At 43.8% G+C, this 22107-nt stretch overlaps 2 protein-coding genes across 2 annotated transcripts in view; one reads left to right on the forward strand and one right to left on the reverse strand.

Annotated features, from left to right (window-relative positions):
• Positions 1 to 4919, reverse strand: part of LOC140587439 (inhibitor of nuclear factor kappa-B kinase subunit beta-like) — a gene marked incomplete at its 3' end in the record, with an annotated part of 22647 nt that extends 17728 nt beyond the window's left edge. Inside the window, exons 1-2 of the mRNA XM_072708703.1 lie at positions 4631 to 4919; positions 1015 to 1136 (exon numbers count right to left, since the gene is read on the reverse strand). Coding sequence (XP_072564804.1) covers positions 1015 to 1119 — 105 coding nt within the window. The remainder of the gene's footprint in view (positions 1 to 1014; positions 1137 to 4630) is intronic.
• On the forward strand, positions 4239 to 20081 carry LOC111854365 (plasminogen activator, tissue). The gene is made up of 15 exons (XM_072708704.1): positions 4239 to 4378; positions 10454 to 10538; positions 11028 to 11070; positions 11858 to 11992; positions 12391 to 12501; positions 13256 to 13430; positions 13873 to 13964; positions 14068 to 14236; positions 16683 to 16774; positions 16998 to 17057; positions 17362 to 17557; positions 17699 to 17835; positions 18199 to 18339; positions 18619 to 18767; positions 19213 to 20081. The coding sequence occupies exons 2-15, from the start codon at positions 10476 to 10478 to the stop codon at positions 19378 to 19380; spliced, it is 1731 nt and encodes a 576-aa protein (XP_072564805.1). The 5' UTR covers positions 4239 to 4378; positions 10454 to 10475; the 3' UTR covers positions 19381 to 20081.
• The last annotated feature ends 2026 nt before the right edge of the window (positions 20082 to 22107 follow it).

Consider the following 22107-nt stretch of genomic DNA (forward strand, 5'->3'; position numbering starts at 1 on the left):
ATATGAACACGATAGTTAGCATCCTGTGAGTATGCATGCTGTCACATGGGCACTGCCCATTCCAAACTGGGCAATGACATCACGGGAAAAATTGGTACTTTTACCTGAAATCATTGATTTCCTGTAACTAAAGACACAAAGTTTGAAGTAAAGAAATGTAGTTGAATTAAGGACTGCAAATATAATGTATAAAGCAAGAAATGTTTTACTCCCTGCTAACTTACAAAAAACATTATTAAACAATATGAAAAGTTATGAATGATGAGGAAACTTAATAAGCAATTTGCTCATACCACTTTGAAGAACAGATGTATAATCGGCAAGTGGGGTCAATTTATGGAATAGATTGGACACAGGACTTATAACTATAAATCAATTTTTCCCCCCAGAGTACTGATACTGGTACATGCAGAATTGTATAAAAGTCTGTGTTAATATATGGTTTGATTATGTTTATATTCTTGTTATTTATATGAATTATACTTATATATAAATAGTATTTGTAACTACTAAGAAACAAACAGGAAAATATGAGTCATGAGATATTTGTAGGAGTTAAATAATTCCACAGATTATATTTGTCAAAAGTATTTCAATGATTGTTCCTTACAAAGAGTATGAATTAAAAATGCAAAAGTAACAATCACTTATGGCTGCAAAAAGCAGTTTAAAAAGACATACCAATAAAATGATGTTATTAATGCAACGTAGAATGGATAAATGTCCATACACAAGTCCTGCCTTTTTGATTCCACAATATATTGAGTCACAGTACGACTGAGGCTGTCATCCTGACACAGTAAGTATGTTACACTGAAGCTATAACAGTAAGACTGACGACTACAAGACTGAAGCTGTACACTTTAGGAGAGCAACAGTGGAGCCGTCACAGTGAAATGGACAATTCAGTCATTACAGTGGGGCTGCCATATTTAAACTGATCACAGCATAGTGAAAAGGACACCCAGTGAAGCTGAGGATCATTAATGACAGAGTGAGGTCTGCTTCCGGTACCTTGTTCTGCCAGCGGGTGACAAAGCCGAAGCCGCCGGTTCCAAGGCGCTCCTTCAGCTCCCAGGGGCCGCAGACTTGAGGCTGCAGGGGTGGGACGCGGTTCATGCTGCTGCTGACAGAACCTGGAGAGCAGGGCAAGGTGACAAGTTTTAGATATTTCAAAAAAGCTGTCCAATAGGATGGCTCACCCTGGCCTCACACCTCCAAGGCTGCGGGTTCGACTCACACCCCCGGCTCTGTATGTGTGCAGTCTGCACGTCTTCACGCTGGTAAGAGTTTTTCGCCCACAATTAAAAAAACTTGACATTAGCTGAAATGACATCTTTGACTGCCTTTTGTGGGCCACATTTATAAAATGTGTATCAAAAATGAAAGTCATCCATCGGAATGTGTGTTTTGGTTGGCTATGACTATCCCTGGGACAATGGATGTTGTAACAACATGCACATGGGTATTTGTGAAGTAATATGACTGTCTGTGTAGATGCAATGCTTTTTTTAAACATGTGAGTCTTGCCTAGACGACCATGGGCAAGCAGGTAGAGCTCACTTTGTGATCAGGTGTTCTGAAATATCTGGACCTCTCTGAACAACACCGAAAAATGTCTATTGGTTCACAGAACCGAGATTTTGCAGAAAATGCTGTTAATGATATAAAAAATTCGTGGAAGTACACTGACGTACACTTTGAACAGACAGACTCACTTTTACACTATTAAAGCCTTACAAGACAGTGTGGATTTAGCTTTGCCGGCTTCCAGCGGTGCCGAAGTTGGCTGCGTATAAACATACATAACATGCAACGGTGGGAATCCTCAGAAATACTATTAAGCTAATTTTATGTCTAAAACAATAGTTCCACTTCAGTTAATATGCAGATAAATGCTACGGCAAGCTTTAAACGCAGGAAATGGAAAGCAAGGTAAGGAAGGGAACATCAGCTAACACGTTATATAGTTGTGGACAGCCGCGGACCGAGGCCGGAAAGCTGTAAGCACGTTAAATTAAGGGTCTTACCTGTCTGTCACTCACACAGGTTCACTTGGTTTTATTTTTAACTTTCTAACTATCCAAATCAATGTATTTTAGTTCTCTATAAAATACTATCTCTCAGGAACGTAGTCCCAATAAACAAACAAAATCCTGAGGCATAATCAAAACAGCTGCTTACTAATGCGAGTGATTTTGAAATGAATATTTGTTTTAAAAAAAAAAAAACAACTCTATGCGTTTGGCTACCTTATAAAGTATTTGGGTAGTTACATACAGATAATTGTGCAACTTTCTCGCTTCTCTTTTATTCTCATTAAAAATTTACACGATTGATTTCTGATCGTTGTTCGTCCAACTCCTACGAACTTCCTGAAAGTCACATTTCCCGTAGCAGAGGCGCTCCGAAGCGCGCTCCCGCCGACTCAGCCCAGTGCGCGCTTCCAGAGCGTGCAGTACTGCGCCTGCGCGATTACAGGATTTACGTGGTGTTTAATAGGCTTGGATAAGCACTGTAATAATTGCAATTAAATATTTTTTTGCGTGTATAGTGAAATTAGTTTAATTCTATAGTTGCAAACACACTAATAATGGTCCCTTTATTGATATATTAAGTTTAAACTAAAGTAAGTCTCTGGTCCTGTGTCAAACGCAGAAGTCAACACTAATGCTCCAGTCTTGCCACTGACACGCCTGTCCAAGTAAGGATAGATCGATGATCTCTAGTCAAAGGGAAGTAACAAATAGTCTACATTATCAGGCAGTTTAGAAAAAAAGGTCATGCTAATCTACAAACTTATCTTCCACTCATCCCTTGTGAGATTTCATTTAATTATCATTTCATGGTATAAAAAGATAACACCCTGTTTACCATAAATATTGCATTTCCCAAGAAATAAACAGAAATATACTTCTAATCCCTTGGGGGGTGGATTCCAGGCAGCATATAGGGCCACATATAGTGAACTATATGGCCCTCCTCAGTCATCATTGTATTGATAAATTATTGTTATTGCTCAGATACATTTCAATGGTTTAAATATGTTAAGGTTTTAGAAGGTTTTAATTTAGAAGGTTTTAGTTTGTTTAGTTTGTTTTGGTTTTCATTTCGGGTATGTGCCTTCAAACGGTGTCAGCTAGGTAACGTAAACTGGTCCTGATCACAGACTTCCTGTCTCTGTTTACTGTACAGCTGGAAGGCAGTGATGCAAACAATTCATGCAGCCCTTAAAACCTGCAATGATCTTTACAGAAACAGAAAATCTTATTTGTAGCATGATAAGCTATCCAGTATGATAATATTTTAGTAGATCTGCTGTGTTCAGGCAATCAGCACATAAGGCAGAATAATGTACAAGCCTTAGTGTTATCGTATGTGTGAATTGTTGCCGGTGAACATGGGTGTAACAGTAGTCAGTATATGTAGCACAAAACATACTCATACTGACACATTTTAACATCCAATAAAGGAGTCAAATGCTTTCCTCCATCCGTACTTTTTCTCAAACCACTTGTTCTATTCAGAATTGATGGGGGGTGGGGGGTCCAGAACCTATCACAGAGGCTATGGGCACAAGGCAGGGGACAACCCAAGATGGAGTGCCGATCCATCACAGAGCATGCCTATGGGCAATCTGGTAACTCCAATCAGCCTCAGTATGTTTTTGCACTGTGGGGGGAAAACTGGAGTAACTGAAAGAAACCCCATGACAACACGGGGAGAACATGCGAACTCCACACACATGGAGAGACTCAAACCCTGGTCCCAGAGGTGTGAGGTCACAGTGCCGCGACCCCCTATTAAGGATTGCGGGGTGTCTGGAGCCTATGGGCACGAGGCAGGGAGGTTTCCTCCAACATTCAATGAAGAAAGAATGTAATGACAATATCCCACTTAATGTTCAATGCGAAAACATATAAAAATCCCAAAAGAGAAGTTTTAACCGAAACACACCCATATCACTACTAAAATGAATGACTGTCAAAATATTGGAGTCCCCTTCTCTTAATTTACTATCTTTCGTTTAGCACATTAAAACGTATAGTAGTTCATGCTGCCTAGCTAGGATGGATTGTTGAACCATGTGTGCAGTGACTATGCTCCTAGATATGTATTACCTCATGTAGGGTGTTATCGATGTAAGACAATGGTATCAAAATAGTGAATGATGCCAAAACCTATAACCCCCAGATCCGTATCCTGCCCAGCGGTGCCGGCGCCGTGGACCTGCCTCTTCCGCAGATCAAGACCAAAGGCATATATAACAGACGGATTCAGCAGAGAAATCAGCAATCTCACTCGAGTACAGACGCGGGGATTTAGAGGGACGGCATTCGACCCCAAACAGAATCAGAGCAGGATCTTCTTTAAAGAGGTAAAGGCAGAAGATAATAACCAGCATGTCGAACGTTTAATATGCGCGGGCTGCCTCCTGTGCCGAGTTATTTCTTGGAAATGTTTACTGTTGATTTGTTGCAGATCGTTGTGCATGCGCAAATAGTCGGGTGATATTTATTGTTACGATTAACTGGCATAAAATAAACGAATTTAGCGGAATAGTCTGTTTTAATCGTGCATTTAAAATACATTTAAAATGCATTTTAAAGTTAAGATGTAGCCTACTTACCTGGATATTGTTTAGATCGGAGTGACTACCTTAAGTAATCCAACGAGTAGGCTGGGTTAAGGCTTTAGGTTGACTAAGTTGTAGGAAGGTTATTGAGTGTGTCGCCTTCATGAAAGCATCGAAACGAACATATGCATGTTCATGGGCAGTGCATGTATGGCAGTGCGTGTGCGTCCGAATTGCAGGGTGTTTTACTTTTTACCTTATGCATGGTGACTATGATGCAGCAATTAAAGAAAGTAAAAATCAATGGTAATACATCGGTAAAATAAAAATGTAAGCAAGTTTTTATGTGTCTGAAATACTAAGCATTGTTTAATATCCAGTAATAATTGCAGTAATCTAAAATAAGTGTCAAAAGTATCAAGGAGAAAAGCTGATTTTGATTAACATATTTGAATCTTCTGCTTTTTAATTTAGAAATATCGTGGATATACAGAAATGCTGCTGTAGGTCGGTTTTGGTAACTGTTTATGCCCCGGTTTTCCACATCTTTGATTACAAAACGAACGTACATATTTATTCACTTTCCTCTTTGATGACTACCCTGTAGTCCCGGTGCACCATGGTATATTCCGGTTTTAATTTAAAATTGGCCGCAGCAAAAAGAGCGGGCTACACTTCTAGGTGAAGTCTATACTTTCTTGTAAAAAATTTGTAGAAAATTAGTGTCCCTCTATATGACTGTTCCGGACCACAAGTATTCCAAGCACAAGGTTCACGGGTCTTGATAGTTATTGCGGGTGGATAAATGTAATCTCATCGCGAGGAGTGGAGGTAATACAAAAAGTTCTTTCTTTTTGTGCTCTAGTAAGATTAGTCGCCTCGGTCACCACGGCGACAGTCACGCTGATATATCTTATCCAAGGCGGATTTCTGCAAAACACCTAGCGGTGTTAAACCACAAAGCCTGAAATCGCCCCGAGAATGCGATATCATAACACGAAGATATTGCCCTAAGCTGTTTTGACAATCCCCAAGCTGTGTAATAAGGATCGGACATTCTTTGGTGCTTGCTCATCTGTTACTGTGCTGACCTCATCAGTGCCTTGCAACACTGGTTTCTGTACCTCAGTAAAGATTTAAAGGCTAATGTATGAGCATCTATCGCTGAACAGAGTTGCTGTCTTGCTCAGATGGAGCGTATTATGGGAGAGGATGCTTTTGCTTAAATTAAATGACGTTAGCGCATTGCGAAACCTGTCTATTTGTTATTGTTAACTTGTTTTTGGAGTTATACCAATATTCCAGCTGCTTGTATGCACATGTACGTTCGTGTACTTCCGCATAATTTCCCATAATTTTGTTTTTTACAGTAATTTTGTCAGATTTTCCTGTCTGTTAACTAGAGGGGGATTGGGAATTAGGGTGTGGTTTTTAAGAACGTGGTTAGAATTCTTATTTTGGGTTCTAAACCATCCCCAGACTTTTAATAGACGTTTAAATCTTTGTTGGGCTCATCAAAATGAAGAACAAAATGTTTTCCCAGGCACATTTCTAGAGATTTCGCTTATTTTTCTGTTTTATTTGTCCTCTTTAACCCCAATCTGCCACTAACCGTTCACTGTTTGTGCTGATCCTTCACGTTATTGCCCAGATGTGTGTAACATGCAGTCTAAGAGAGAAACCTTTCTCAAACCATCTGTCTGAAGCCAGATGCTTTTTTTCCTTCCTGCTGCTCTGGTCTGTCACACTGGACACCTGTGTGCACTTCACATTTCCAATATTCTCACATTCCACAGAGGAACAGTTTCAACATTTTCTGTCTCTGATAAGGAAACTGAATATGAACTGACATAAAGCTGTTACTGTGTTTCTGCAATAATACACTTTAAACTTCCTTTTCAAGGTTTCCTTCTTCCTCCTTGCCAGCTAAAATGTTAAATACCTTTCTGGCTAGAAACCAAAGGCCATTGGAGTATTAGCTTTCTATGCTGTTTTCTGGTAGGTGATAAGAATTACATCTTGGTTAAGTAATTACTTTTTAAATCAAACAGAAAAATGCAGGCGTTATTGTTAACAGAAAGAATTTTAGTATAGTATCTCCTTACTTTATTATAATTCCCTACCACCACAGATAAAGAAAATCTTTTAAAAAAGTCCCAGCGTTTTCTGGGCCACAAAAAGGGTAAATTTACTCTCCAGAGAGAGATTCTCCCGGATGAAAGGGGCTGCCGGATAGAGAGAGTAGCCCAGTGTGACCCCCATCTCCACTGCTTGGTGATTCACCCTGACTAACGCTAAACACGCCTGCTGGCCTTTTGGGCTTTGCTGTCAGCACTTTTATATTATTCCGGCCCCTAGGATTGGCCCGACCTCCTGGGGACGTGTCTTTCTCAGAACAGCGAAGGCAGGGCTATTGGCTGGAGTTTGCGAGGCGAATGTGGGCCGAGATGCCATAGGCTGCTCGTCAGACGCCATCAGTCATCTGTCACTGTGACGGGCTGCTGCTTTTGTTAAGGCGAGAGTTAAGGTGCAAGGGGGAGGGGGTGAGGTCGCTTGGGGCGGTGCCGGGGGCCCTCCTCGTTTGGGTTACATTTTTAATTATATCTGTCCATTCCACAAGCTCTGCAGGAGAGTGAATCCCCCCCCACCCCCACACACACACACTCTCTGCACAACCATCTCCTTTCTTCCCTCCCTAGCTGAGTCACGCTCTTTATGATGGCAGGCAGTGACAGAACGGGGGCCAGCTGAGGGGGTCACATCCACAGACGGGCTCTTCTGTGCTGCATGCCCCGCAGCCCTGCCCCGCAGCCCTGCCCTGCAGCCCTGCCCCCCAGCCCAGCGCTGCTCCATTTGGGGCTTTCGTGTGTGTGCTATCCAGTGACTGTGATTGAGAAATGAAATGACACTTTATTTTCCATTTGCACAAAGACGGGTACATTTAATTTTGCATGGAATGGCTTTGGTGCCACTGAGTAGAGCTTTGGGAACCAAAGCGGTGTTAAATTCGCCATCTAACACGGTATCAGTAACTTTTTGGAGAACAGAAACTGTTCATTTGTGTTAATTTTAATGTTTAATTGTTTTCTTCTTTTTTCTTTGACCACCTTAGACTTTTGCACAGTGCCACGCGCGTGTGTGTGTGTGTGCGTGTGTGTGTGTGTGTGTGTGTGTGTATTTGGCCGGTGTGAAGCTTAGGCTCTGAGCACAGGGTCAGCTGTTTGCCTAGTGCTTCTGGAGCTTTTCTGAGTGTTAAGGACCTTTTGCTCAGGCTCCATCCGGGATGTAACTATTCTACTGAGGGCAGGATCTGCACAGGTGACCTTCTGATCCCAGGCACAGATGCATAGCCCACTGGGCCATGCACTGTTAGGTCAGAGCTTGTTCTTCTGTGACCCCCCTCTGCCTGCAGTTTTGGCACAAAGCCGTTACCTCAGCTTAGTTACCATGGAATGTTTTCATGCTCTAGTTCTGCAGCTGTATTTTGCGAGCCGTGTTGATACCCCGTCTCTGTCCCTGTTTCTGCTTTATCTCCCAGCCCAAATGGATCATGGGGCCTCCGGGTCTGGGGCGCCAGCAAATCCCCATGACAGTTAAGATAGAAGGGCGGTGTCCATCCTGTATGTCCCTCCACCAGCCCAAAACTGTAAAGTCAGATATGACTGTGGGGGAGGGGAGAGTAAGGGCAAGAAGGTAAGGAAGAAGGAGAGAGAGAAGGACAGAAAAGCTCTCCAGAAAGATGTGTGAGACAGTTGGTAACATGAAGTAAAAAACATCATTGCATTTTCTATAAAATACCTGGAAGTATCTCTTCCATCCATCCATTTTCTGAAACCGCTGAATTGCAACTGTGGTCATGGGGGGGGACCGGAGCCTATACCGGGAACAACGGGCACAGGCGGGAACCAGTGGGTCGCCAACACACTGCGGGCCGGAAGTATCTTTTTTTATTTTAAAATGTTAATTGCCTTCTGGTTTATTGAAGAACAAATTATAAACCGCTAAGGACAGATGGTATTGTGGTGGGCAGAAAAAACACAGCTCTGGGAGGTATTCATGAAGGGCCACGGGTCAGGAGAAAATTCTAGAAACAAGGTCACCACAGACTCATCTTTGTTGCCCTATTGTTGGTGGGGGTGGCGGTGTTACGGTGCCCGGTGCCCGGTGTGAATCCATCCTGGATGATGGTTATTAATGACCGTTTCACCAGTGAGCCTGCAGTCAGTGTTCATTGTCCACTTTTCATCACATTTACTAATAAAATATCAAAAACCGTGCAGAACAGCCAGTAGACCCCACTCTCCTTATCCGGGGGAAGCAGGGGAAGTGAAACAATATACAATTCTTTACAGTTTATAAAACAACCCCTGAAATTGTATTTCAGGATCTTGAGGAAATTAGGATTGTTATGAAGAAGGATATGAATGCAATCAGCGTTTATATCAACAATAATGTCATTTTCCTTTAGGCCTTCTTTTATATTATGCATTATTCTTGGGCTTTATCTGGATCTTGAAAGCCATCAAATATAGGGTTAGTTATCAGGTTAAGTAACAGTTTAGCAGCAGCCAGGAAAGATCTATGTGCTTCCAAGTCGTAGCTCCTTGAGTTCAACCCTACCCTGGCAAAGCATGTGGCTCCCCGGCATGGTTGTAACGTCAGCAATGGATTTCAGCTGGTTTGAGAAATCAATCATTCATTTTATTTATAAATCACATTTAAAGCCGCCATATGTCAACCAGTACAGAATACCAATAAATATAATGAAGCACAAAAGGAAAATGTCAATAAAAAAAAAATGAATAAGTAAGATGTCACATTTTATCCGTCAGGTACTTCAAGTGTTAATGGGTAAAAATGTTTTCAATCTTGTGTTAAAGGTAGAAATCGATGGTGCCGATTTAATATGTGCTGGAGTACATATTATATATATATATATATATATATATATATATATATATATATATATATATATATATATATATATATATATATATATATATAGTATTATACAGTACATACTGCAAAAACATGGTCTCCCCAAGTCTTTAAAGAGGTGCATGGTTTGGCTGCTTCCTCTGTAATGTGTGAGGGGGCCAATCCATGACCAGCTTTAATACAGCATTTTGTACCAATTGTAAGCGAGACAAAGCTGACCAGCTGATATCTGTTTATAGAAATTCACAATAATCTTAAGGGCAAATGAAAGCAGGAATATGCTTCTCCAGACCACAACGCGAAAGAAATGTTTCGGCCAGACCATCTGTCTTAATTGAAAGAAGCTCTTTTTATCAACTGAATTTCTGTCTGTCAAATTTTAAATCAGAGTCAAATATGATACCAGGCATGTGGTGGATGTTTTTACGCATGAGGGTGACTGACCAGTTTTCTGGGTTGAGGTATTAATACCTATATGCTGACCAAATAAAATAACTTTAGATTTCCTTTCATTAAGGAAAAGGAAATTATTGGAAATTATTTAGAGTGCGACGTAGTGCTGGAAAGCCAGACTGAAATTTAGCAAGGGCAACAAAAGTCACACTTTCACACAGCATAATCACTGCAGAATTTCTGTCCTGTTCTCAGGCTTCACCAGCACAAAGCATCATGGTCAGTTTTTGTATTGAGATAATATATAAATGAGGCCAATATATGTAAATATGGGAAAAATGTTTCTGCATTGTAGCGTAACAAAAAATTGAAACCGTGCTTAACTGTAAAACCAATACAAAGCCAAAGCTTGTAGTGTAACAAAATTACTAATGGAAAATCCCAAACTATGTGTGGACGTGTGAGCTTGTATGTTCTTGTTGCTGTTAGCATTGGGAGGGGGGGCTGTTCTTCCTGCGTGCCGCTGAAACATTATCTGTATTTCAGGAAACTTTTACAAAGACCCACCATGACGGCCATATCTGCTCTTCTGCTTTTTGTCTCGGCGCTCTGTCTCTCCCTGGCGGACCAGGTAAACACTGCAGCCAGCATTCTGCCTCATCTGATTCTGGTCGACGTCTGATCTCCTGGGGAAATATCACCACGCTTCTGTCCTTGATTTGTTCCTCCTACAACCAAATGTGCTGCTTGTCTGTCTGTCCTACTTTTTTCCCTGTTTCACACCTTTCTCATCTACTTGATAGTATGACCAGTGCAAATAAAGATTTGATTAAGTTTGAAACGACAACGACAGCAGAGCTTTTGGAAAACCCGCAGTACTGTATGTAAAGGCTGATTTGTTAGGCTGTTGCAGTGGTGCTTTGCGTACATCTGTCTTCCCAGTTTATTTTCCTTAACCCTGTTAACTTGTAGTGTTCTTCAGTTCTGGCATGCACATGGTTTGGGGAGTATTTTAAAACAAAACTGCACCCCGGGGTGTTTGAATGGGAGTCCCTCAGCCGGGAAGGTGGTACAGGAGCACAGTACAGACTAACGCCACACCCACGTCTCTGTGCCACAGGTGACGTTACATCGCTTCCGGAGAGGGACCCGTCGCTACAGAGGTGAGTTTCTCCTCATCGGTCCTCACCAGGCTACGCCGGTCACTGACCATGTGATGTTCTGCCTCTGTTTGCCCAGAGACATGTCTAGACTTTTTTAAGTGACATTTCTTGTTTGGGAACTGCTGGCCTCATCTGTGTCCCCGCTGGAAACCAAACGGCCATAACGGGGCGATTCTGACACCCCTCTTTCGGCTCTGTGTGGGCAGCGCGTCATTAGTGGAAACCTCAGCCAACCGTGGGTTAGTTTTACTTCGGCCGAAGTGGGCATGACCTTTCAGAGGGCTGTGTGTTTTAATGCCAAACATAAAAGAAATGCCACATGGAATCTATAAGTCATTGTGGGGGGTGCAGCAAATTCGGCTGCTCTCTGGTTCTGCCTTGCTGGCCCAAACCCACTCAGGGAAGCTTGTTTTAACTCTCAGCTGGAGGTTCCGTAGGGGAACATTTGTCATTGGAGATGTTTTTATTTCCATAGCCTCTTCTCTTCTCATTGCTGTATGAACACATGCTTGACCAAGGGCTTTGTTATTAATAATATTAAGCCAGAAAAGGCTTGTATGCTTTCGAGTTCATATGGCTTAAAGTTAGAGAGTTAGATCCACCACCATCAAATGGGAACAAAGTATTGAAGGTCACTGATCTGAATGGAAAGGTCATGGATTTCTGAGCCAGCATTCTAGAACTTTCTACTGCGTTCTCCTCTGTCCTCCATCCATCCCTTTATCTTCCATGTGTATATACCCATTCTGATGAGCACTGACCCTGTGGCGTTCCTCCATCCTGTCAGAGGTCTGTACGGACACCCTCTCCACCTCTGTCTACGCCCGTGGGGCCACCTGGCTGCGCTGGAGGGGCCTGCAGGCCGAGTTCTGCCGCTGCACATCGAGGGGAAGGGAGCAGTGTCACAGGGTCCCTGTCACCAGTGAGTGTGCTTGACACCTGCTGATTCACACATTCACGCACACAGACACGCACAGTGCCTGCCTGCTCTCTGTGAGTGCCTGCATAGCGCTTGGGTTATAAACACACCTGTACCACGGTGCTGGGTCAGTAACAAGTTGGTGGTCATCATATCTGGCTCTACATGGCCTTTGTCACCTCTCCATTTTCCTAACCCCCCCCCCCCCCCATTCATGCAATTTGCCTCCGTCTGCCTGCTGTCATTCCCCGGGCGAATAAGTGAGGTGGCGATCCACATCCCAATCCGGTCTTTGGGGATCCACAGACAGTCCACGGGGAGCTTGGGGGGAACTGAGAGGGTAACTGAGATGGAAAGAAAGCAATGATCTGATACTGATTCCCATCCCACCCCTCCGGCAGCGTGTTACATCCCTTACTGCTACAACGGTGGGACTTGCAAAGAGGCGGTGTACACCTCTGACTTCCTGTGTGTCTGCCAAGCTGGATTCACAGGGCTGCAGTGCGAGATCAGTGAGTACAGCCACCGTTGGCGTTTAATCTAATCTAATCTAACACGACAACCACAAGCACAAAATCTTCAAATGGCAAACTGGAAAAACAATTACTGACCCATTTGCATGTTGAAGCTTTCAAAATCATTACATGATGAATAGTTTCGTGCAGCCATGTTCTCTGGCGGCTGCTGTGAATCTTTCATGACGGAGTACAGCAGGTGAAGAGGCTGAAGCTTTATAAACCTTTTTATTAGTTGTAGTCTGCTGGCACTGGTGCCCTGTTCTGTATCCTGTAAGCTACGCCTTACCTCTGAATGATCTCCCAGCATTACATGGCTCTGCATTTGGATACAGGAAAGTAGGTCAGGCTTCCTTTCCTCAGTTTAATGACTCATCCCCCCCGATCTGCATCACTTGGCTTGTGGTTTGGTAATGGCTCTCAAAGACGAACTTGGTGAAGAAAAACACTCTACATTATCCATTAGTGACACATCGCTCTTAGTGTGACCACGCTCCACCCCCAGCGAATGTGCCCAGTAAAGTCGTCTCTCAGAGGCTATCAGACTATGAAATGCCTTCGACCACAGTGACCAGAGGAATCAGTTTTGCAGGGACGGGCATTTATGTGACACACTCACTGTCATTAGCAGGGATATGAGCAAAATGATAGTAAAACTGCACGTAGATTCAAGGAAATCTGACACAAATTCCTGCTGAGCCCGTTTTTCATGACAAGTTGTTATTGTGACCTATTCTGTCTCACCCATCAGACACGGCTGAGAAGTGCATCGTGGGAAGGGGGGAGAGCTACCGCGGCACATGGAGTGTGACCCAGTCAGGGCTCAGCTGCCTTAACTGGAATTCCACTGCACTGCAGGGCAAGAAGTTCAACGCTCTGAAGCCAAGGGCGGGAACTCAGGGTCTGGGCAACCACAATTACTGCAGGTACACCAGGCTACAGCTGGCATGCAGGACAGTCGCCTAATGCCAACCTGCCATTCTGCACACGGGCACCTGTCTGATTATGTTCAGGGGGCTAATGCCGTGCTTAAATAATGGCGAGAGAGAGAATTTACTTACTTAGCAGATGGTTTTATCCAACAATTTAGAGCAGAATCAGACAGTCCTTGGAGCAACTGAGCTTAAGAGCCATGCTCAGGAACCAATGGTGACGTCACGCTGACCTCAGGAGACCTTAACAGGAGCATCCTCACCCACTGAGACACACGCCACATTAAACCTAGAGTCACATGCTTTTCTTTCTACTGTTGTTTTTATTAGCATTTATTAAGGTTACCAACAATCATGAAATGATGTAGCATAATGAAGAGAACCAGCTTGGAGGAAATTAGCCAAGCTGCTGACTCCTCCCCGCTTTTGCACCCAGAAACCCTGACGACGACTCGACGCCCTGGTGCTACGTCTACAAGGGGATTCAAATCGAGTGGGAGTACTGCTCACTGCCCAGCTGTCCTACAGGCACGGAGACGGCCCTCCTAACACCTGCCTCTATGCCGCAGCTCTTAGTTACTTTTGGTACAGCATCGATATTAATGTTTCAACGGTTCAATGACTTCTGCAGATCCAGACTTGGAATGCCTTAAGGATACGGGGAAGACCTACCGGGGTACAGCGGCACAGACAAAAACAGGCCAGCGGTGCCTGCCTTGGGACTTCCCTGTGTTGAGGAGCAAGGTGTACAATGCCTGGAGGTCCGACGCCGTGGATCTGGGCCTGGCCAGCCACAGTTACTGCAGGTCTGTACTCCCTGCGAACAATCCACCTGAGGCATATTGATTTCAGGGAGGTAGATGAACGGGGGGGGGGCGGTGGCTAGGCTTAGGATGCCATATACTGCGTTATTTTTGCTTGAAAACAATTTAACCGGGAAATGCCAGAATAGCGTTGCTATTTAAAATGCCATCAAAATACCATGTACAATGTATAAAATCTGTAATTAGATACCACAGACGTCTAATGCTGGCTGGGGTTACAGGGGTAAAACTTTTTACCCGCTAATTTTACCGCTGCTGAATAGCAGAAAGACAGATATTCTGGGACATTGCGCATCACTTGTGGGCGTCAGGGAACTGCTGCCAGTCTGCGAGAGACTCCCAGATCGTCCAGGAGAGCTGGGATGCCTGTTTATGCATCTCTACCGATAGGACTAACAAATATCATCGATCATCGCAGCCACGTGAACTACAGACGCTCCTCTAGTTGTGAACGAGAAATGTTCTGAACGGCTGTTCATAACTTGAAATCTTCGTAAGTCGTTATTCAACGTCATTTTAAGGGTATACGCAAGTAAAAAGAGATGGGTAGGGCGGGAGTAGCAGCCAGAAGTCGTACTAGGCGGAATTGGCACGCAGAAAAAAAAAAAAGATGTTGCGGACAGGAAATGGGAGCCCAATGAACACAATTTGGACTTACAGTACAGTTCTCTTCGTTCATATGTCTGAAAGTTCATAAGTTGAAAGTTCGTAAGTAGAGGAGCGTCTATATAAAGCTTTAGCATAGCCAAGGCTAACATCACATCCCTAAACATCCATTACCGTAGCCTCAGCTAATGTTCACGCCCTTGTTAAAGCATTAGCGTGTACATAATTAATGTCCAGACAGCAAGGATCACTTTAGTGCTCCCAAGGTTAGTATCCACATTGCCGACAAGTCATTAGCACAGCCATAGCTAATGATTGTGACACAAACAAACATGTTAATCTGCCCTCATTAATGACTACACCCTTGGTACAGCACCAATGCACAGTTAGCATCAATATTTCCAACAAACCATTAAACAGGCACAGCCAACAACCAACAAAACATTACTTCACCAAACCAGCAAAATATTAGTGTTATGCTGGCTTAATGAGCAAACCACAAATGACCCATAATACACTCACACATTTGACATCCGCACAGCCAGCGAACTATTCCTGCACCTACGGTGGCCATCAGTAAACCACAGAGGCGTGCTGGAACCCACAGCTCGCAGTATCTGCCTTTCTTGTAATGCATCGCAATTAACTGGGAATAAATTATTTACAATTACGAGCAGACAGAGAGTTGTTAAAAGGGAGGAACTGCACATAAAATATGGCAAAGGAAATTAATGTTGAAAAACTGAAGGCACATTGAGACAGACCCTGCACTTCAGTGCATTTTCATTCTGGCAGGCAGATGGATGCAGATGTCTCTGGGTGGCGTGCACGGCCGCTCACTCACCCACAGCATTTTCATTGGAAATTATCAGCGAGCTTTGCAAGAATAACACCCGCCTTTCATTCCAGCACATGTACCCTTCGGTCCCTGTCACTTCCTCGGCTGTCCATTCACTCGGCTCCCTCTAGTCACACGGTCTCCCTCTCACTCACATACTCGCACGCACACATACACAGTACTGTCTTCTGCAGTCATTATGACCATCACTGTGGGCAGTGGTGTCTAAATGGTTAGGGAAGCGCACTTGTAATCGAAAGATTGCTGGTTCGACTCCCCGACCAGCAAGGCACCACTGCGGTACCCTGAGCAAGATATTGCCCCCAAGCACTGCTCCCCGGGCGCTGAATTAGCTGCCCCCTGCTATGTCACATATGGGTTAAATGCAGATTTTGTTCTTGTGCACTGTGTGCTGTGGCGTGTCAACAATGAAAACAAGAAAATGCTGTTTAAATGATCTTCATATTGGAGTAAAATTGATAGTATGCCTGTTAAAGTGTGTCTGCTTAGCCATTTCAGAACTCCTGCTAAAATCACCCCGGTATTTGCAGCAACCATCCGATACACCCATGTATTTTCTGACTCAACCACTAGCACACCTTGTATAGCTAATTGATGATAAATGAGTTTTTTAGACTAAATAATTAAGTGAGCTGGCGGTGAACTTTAATAAATACGCAGAATGGCTGAGTTGCCCCTGAAGAGAGGTTTGAAAACTTAAGTGATGTTCATCTAACCATCCAACTAGATATGAGTGACTTTTTGGAGAATAGAAGAGATTCTTACTAGTTTTTGTTGTGTTACTCTTAATTTGCACATGTTCAAATGCTAAATTGTGTTTTGTTCTGTGCACTTACTACCCAGATAAATAGCTTTAAACATTTCTTTTGACTGCGTAAGACTTGTGCACAGTACCATGCACACACATGCAGGCACGCACACACACAGTCATCCTCACTCAGCAGTTTATCTCATCACCTGCAGGAACCCAGATGGTGACCTAGCGCCCTGGTGTCACGTCTACAAGGGCCTCAAGCTGACGTGGGAGTTTTGTGACATTCGCCTGTGTGGTGAGTCAGCCGGCTGTCATCACCGCGTCACGATCCTATTTTGGCCAGTCAGGGCCTTGCCGTCTGGTCCTGTGGTTGTCCAAGACCTCCTCTGTCTAGCACAGATCCGAAGGCTGGGAGCACTGACTAGACTATACAACTACAGCAATGTCAAAACATTTCAAAGCGAGCATCTAAAAACTACCCATTGTTCATTGTTATATACCGATGTGTGTCACTGCAGAAAAACCACCGCTGGCCCCCTCCATCTCCGGGATCCATGCCCCCACAGCCATGAACAGAGGTAGGGCAGAAAGAACGTCAGGACATGTAACTGGTGCTGGTTACAGTGGCATTTCATAAACATTGAGCTATCAGCAAAGGCATAGGCTTGGGTTTGGGCTTGGGCTTGGGTTTGGGTTTGGCCAGTAGTCTCTTGTGGGAGTGTCCTGTGTGTTTAGGGGGGCGGAGGGTTCGGGGCACATCTTGTCCCCACTAGTGCTGAAACCAAACCTACTTCCCTGGTTATAAGACTTACAATTTGCCACACCTCCCTTGCCCAGATAAAAAATAAACGGTGCCCCCTCTGAATTCTGTCTTTCGGCTAGGCACTTGTGGCCTGCGGGAACAAAGAGCACTGCAGTTTCGAATCCGCGGGGGCCAGAAGAGTGACATTACTCTGCAACCCTGGCAGGCCGCCATCAGGGTTTACCTCCCGCGCCCCAAGATCTACTCATTCTTCTGCGGGGGTGTGCTGATCGACTCCTGCTGGGTGCTGTCTGCAGCCCACTGTTTCTCTGAAGGGTATGCCTCAGCGCTGCCTCTCGCCGTGTCCCTGCTGCCTCTGGCCGTGTCCCTGCTGCCTCTGGCCGTGTCCCTGCTGCCTCTGGCCGTGTCTCTGCTGCTGTGCAGGCCTGGCAGCGAGTAACTCTCTGCATTGTTCAGGTATAAAGCCGAGAACCTGCAGGTGACACTAGGAAGAACGTTCCGGCTGCAGAACTCCAGCAGCGACCAGATCTTTGGTGTGGAGGATTACTGGGTACACGACCAGTATGATGAAGCCACAGAGGACAATGACATCAGTGAGTCCAGATGACATGCAAATTTCAGACCTCAGATTGCACCAAGGGATACATTTACTTCAGATACTCATCACATCCCTGACTTACCATCTGGCACTTTCTGCCAGTTGACAGTTGAGTTTTTAATGATTGAATTTAGGCCCATTATTTCTCAGGGGTACAACAGTTAGACCCCTTTTGGCTAGAAAACAAAGCCTTTCAATATTAGACGACTTACTGCCTTATAGTTCTATATCATTTTATCCATACACCCAGCCATCCTTCTTCCTACCACTGTGACATCCAGTGGCCAGAAAAAGCACTGCAGGTTACACCAGGGCAATGAGTTGTTCAGCAGCATGTGTACCCTCACCTCTTCCTCAGTGTTGCTGAAGCTGAAGAGTGACAATGGCATCTGTGCGGTCTACACCCCTGAGGTCCGACCCGTCTGCCTGCCAGAGCCGGACCTAGTGCTCCCTGAATGGACGGAGTGTGAGATCTCAGGATACGGGAAAGACAAAGAATGTACGGCTAAAGTTCTGCTTAATGTTTTTTAAATTCTGCAGATACTCAACTTGAAGTTGCAAAGGACTCAGTCCAGCTTAGGCATTGTGTTGTCATTAGCCTGGCAGCTTTCTCAATTAAAGGATACATACAGAACATTATCTATAATGGTGTGTGTGTGTGTTTTAATAAGTGATTGGTGATGTGGTAATGAGGGTGACTTTGCGTTACTCTGCGAGTGTAACAGCTTCCCCAGGCAGATGAGCTGAGAATTGACCACTTTCCCACTCTCTCCTCCAGTCGACGCGGAATACTCCAATCAGGTGAAGAGGGGACACGTGCGACTGTGGCCCGACAGCCAGTGTCTGCCAGAGAAGCTGTCCAACCGACCGGTGACCCAGAATATGATATGTGCCGGCGACACCCGAGGCCTGGATGACGCCTGCAAGGTGTGCTGACATCATTGTTTTGCATCATAATTTTATTTTCATCTCTTTTGTCAGCCGAATCAACCACGTTATGTGAAGACATTTACACAAAATACACCCATATGGAAAACATGGAGTGGTGTTTACTTAAAGGGAATTTCATGGTCTTCGTTTTTGTTGGGGATTCTTTATGGACCTTTTTTAAGCAGTTTTGATTTTTGTTGCCACATGTCTGGATGGTGCGTGAGCCTTGCTATGGGTTGGCACCCCGTCCTGGGGTTATGTCCTGCCTTGCGGCTGTTGTTCCAGACCCCTGCAACTTGTATACTATCAAGTGGGATAAAGGATGGATGGAGGAATGAACGAATGAAATAAAAAAATGAAATGACTCAATAAGTTGGACACCCCGATTATAGGTCCTGAAGTAAGGTAATGTAACCTTGTTTCCCTCTTTCTCATTCCACAGGGCGATTCTGGGGGCCCCCTTGTCTGCCCAAAGGATGGACGTCTGACCCTGCTGGGCATCGTAAGCTGGGGCGATGGATGTGGGAAGAAGGATGTCCCGGGAGTGTACACGCGTGTCACACGCTATGTCAGCTGGATCACCAACAAGATGCAGGCCAACAGTAACTAGGATGGGCTCTTCACTGGACTCAGACCCTTGTTATTGCGACTTGGTTAAGAACAAGCAATTGGATTCACATAGGTGTAAGAATTACCAAAGAGAACTAATACGTAAAACAAATGGGAATATAATTATATTCAGATAAACACTGCGAATTTTAATGTTCATCTTGGTTTTTTTTTTTTTTTCCCCTTAGACAAAAAAGTATATAATGTTTAAACTTTTAAGGGCACATAAGTTTGTATGTAAGAAAATGTATTTATAATGCGTGGTTTTTAACAATTTGACAAAGTTTCAACAATTTTTGATTTGAAGCAGATTTTGTAAATTTGTTTTGTGATGCGTACTAATATGGCTGAGACCTGGAACGCTGAAAGTGAAAGTCTGCTGGCAGAGAAACTGAGATGCAGCCATAAGCTAACCGACAGGGTTTGTGTGCATAGGGTTGACCCCAGGCTGACCAGTCTTATGCATTTGTAAATAAACATTAGGAGAAGCAGCTATGTTTATATTTAATGCAGACATGACTTTAAGATCGTAATTACTGACCTCACCGATGCAAATCTTTGCTGGTGGTGTGAATGTGTGTGTAATCCTCATGACAACATGATTTAAAGTATTTTTCTGGTTTTTTTTTTATTACTATTTATAGAGCGTAACTTGTGCTTTTTTAAAATAGGAAATGCATTAACCTCTCTATTTAAAAATAAACATTTTATAACAAACAAACTCGCTGTAATATTTCTTGCACACAAACATCCTTCCTTTTTGCTTTACCCCCAGGTCTTACCCATACGTGTGAGAGATGATTCTGATAAGGAGAGCAGCATTAACACTTACTTTCAATATGTATTTAAGTTAAATAGGCCTACAGGACTGCAAGTACCAATGGTGCTTATTCATTTTTATTGTGCTTGATTTACCGTTAATCTGCTAGATCAGGGTTCTTCAACTCTGGACCTCGATTCCAAATCCGGGTCGTGTTTTCAGTTCTCCCCGGTAGTTGTTTAATAATGACTGATTCTGATTGGTCAGAGGCTTCACACCTGACTGACAGGTAAAGGAAGGCTGGAAAACCAGCAGTGCTCGGACCTCGAGGACCGTGATTTGAATAACCCTGTGCTAGACGGTCCCCGCAAGGCGTTGCTTGATACTGGCCAGAGGGCTCGGTCTGAAGTCTGGGGAAACACACAGCAAATACATGTGCTGCCAGAAGGAAGAGGGTTTGGAAACTGGATATCAGATTTCCTTGGCTTCTCAGTAGACATCACTCCAAGGTTGCACAGAATTTCCGCAAACTCCGTACAGTTCATGTCACAGCTAACCCAGTGCTGGAGGACCGTGGCTAGTCACCTTTGCATCGATTTCCCTGTACACTGCAGGCCACGTCGCTGAGGGCAGTCGCGGGGAACTCAAGCTCTTACACTGGTTTTCCTTTCTAACACCTTGATCGTTGCCTGCTAATTATGCATTATATCTGACACAACAAGCACATTGTCACGCTTCCCTCTCATCCTTATCTCACTGCACCCTAAGTTAGCAGCCTGTTTTTTCAGCTCAGAATGAAAATCTTAATTGTTCCACTCACATGCAACAGCATACTGTCGTGTAAATATATAAATATATTTACGGGAGTGGAGTCTATATATTCTCTAGGAACTTGGAAGGCACATGGACACATGTCAGTATTGCCTAGTGCAGGGGTGGCCAATCTTATCTGCAAAGGGCCAGTGTGTATGCCGGTTTTCGCTGCAACTCCCTAATTAGATTACTAATTAGAGGACTGATTGGATGAAGAGTCCTCACACCTGGGTTTGAACAGCTGACCTACAGGTTATCCCAAAACCTGCATACACACCCGGCCCTTTGCGGATAAGATTGGCCACTCCTGGCCTACAGTAGTGCATTTTACCGAAAGCACAAGAAACCAGATATAATGCAACAGAGAAAGGAACTTGTTCTGGTTCAGTGATATCACTACAAATATTACCAACGCGTTAATAGGCCTATATGTTGTCGTTTATGAAGCTTCGTGCGCAGTTTCGCCATAGTGCAGTCTGTCCAAGAATTTATAATACCTTATAATATCGTTTATAACATTTACCTTATAATATCGTTATAACAATTTACCTTATAATATCGACAACATTTACCTTATAATATCGTTATAACAATTGTTGTTGTTAGTCATCTCAGTCATTTCATAAGGAACATTTTGAAGTGAAGGCAAATAATTATTTTAGCTCCTGACAGAGCTTAAATTTTTCGTGGATTATATATATATATATATATTTATTGACAAACGTGCATGAACCAAATTCCAGTGTCAATTCGGTATTAATAGCCTAGCGCTAAAATACACTTGATAATACATACTAATGCAGGGAGGTGCCTGGAAATAGCCTACCAGGTATATTCACCACTTAAATGAGGAAACACACAGTTCGCATTTTGCTATTTAAAAACTTGGTTTTCGCTGACAGTAATTTCGCAGAACTTTAAAGTGGACCGAGGCAAAATCATCCCTCTGTTAGCAAGGCGACAGCCCATCAATATCACGCACACTGGCATGCAAATAATCTCAGCCACTGTATACCTGGGCGGCTTTAATCCACCTGCCGCTTTCATCCCTCCTTTGTTAATCATTATTTGCATGCGAAACCAGCAAACGCGTTTCCTGATGAGCTGAGCTGAACTTCGTTTCCATCAGCACTATGGTAACGTAACTAAAATTAT

Source organism: Paramormyrops kingsleyae, unplaced genomic scaffold (assembly GCF_048594095.1).
Source record: "Paramormyrops kingsleyae isolate MSU_618 unplaced genomic scaffold, PKINGS_0.4 ups237, whole genome shotgun sequence".
Lineage (NCBI taxonomy): Eukaryota > Metazoa > Chordata > Actinopteri > Osteoglossiformes > Mormyridae > Paramormyrops > Paramormyrops kingsleyae.

Coding starts and splice junctions, on each gene's coding strand:
- LOC111854365 (XM_072708704.1), top strand. CDS start 10,476: ATGACGGCCATATCTGCTCTTCTGCTTTTTGTCTCGGCGCTCTGTCTC. Junction 11,993..12,390: donor TCACAGGGTCCCTGTCACCA/GTGAGTGTGCTT, acceptor CCCCTCCGGCAG/CGTGTTACATCCCTTACTGC. Junction 13,431..13,872: donor GGCAACCACAATTACTGCAG/GTACACCAGGCT, acceptor TTTTGCACCCAG/AAACCCTGACGACGACTCGA.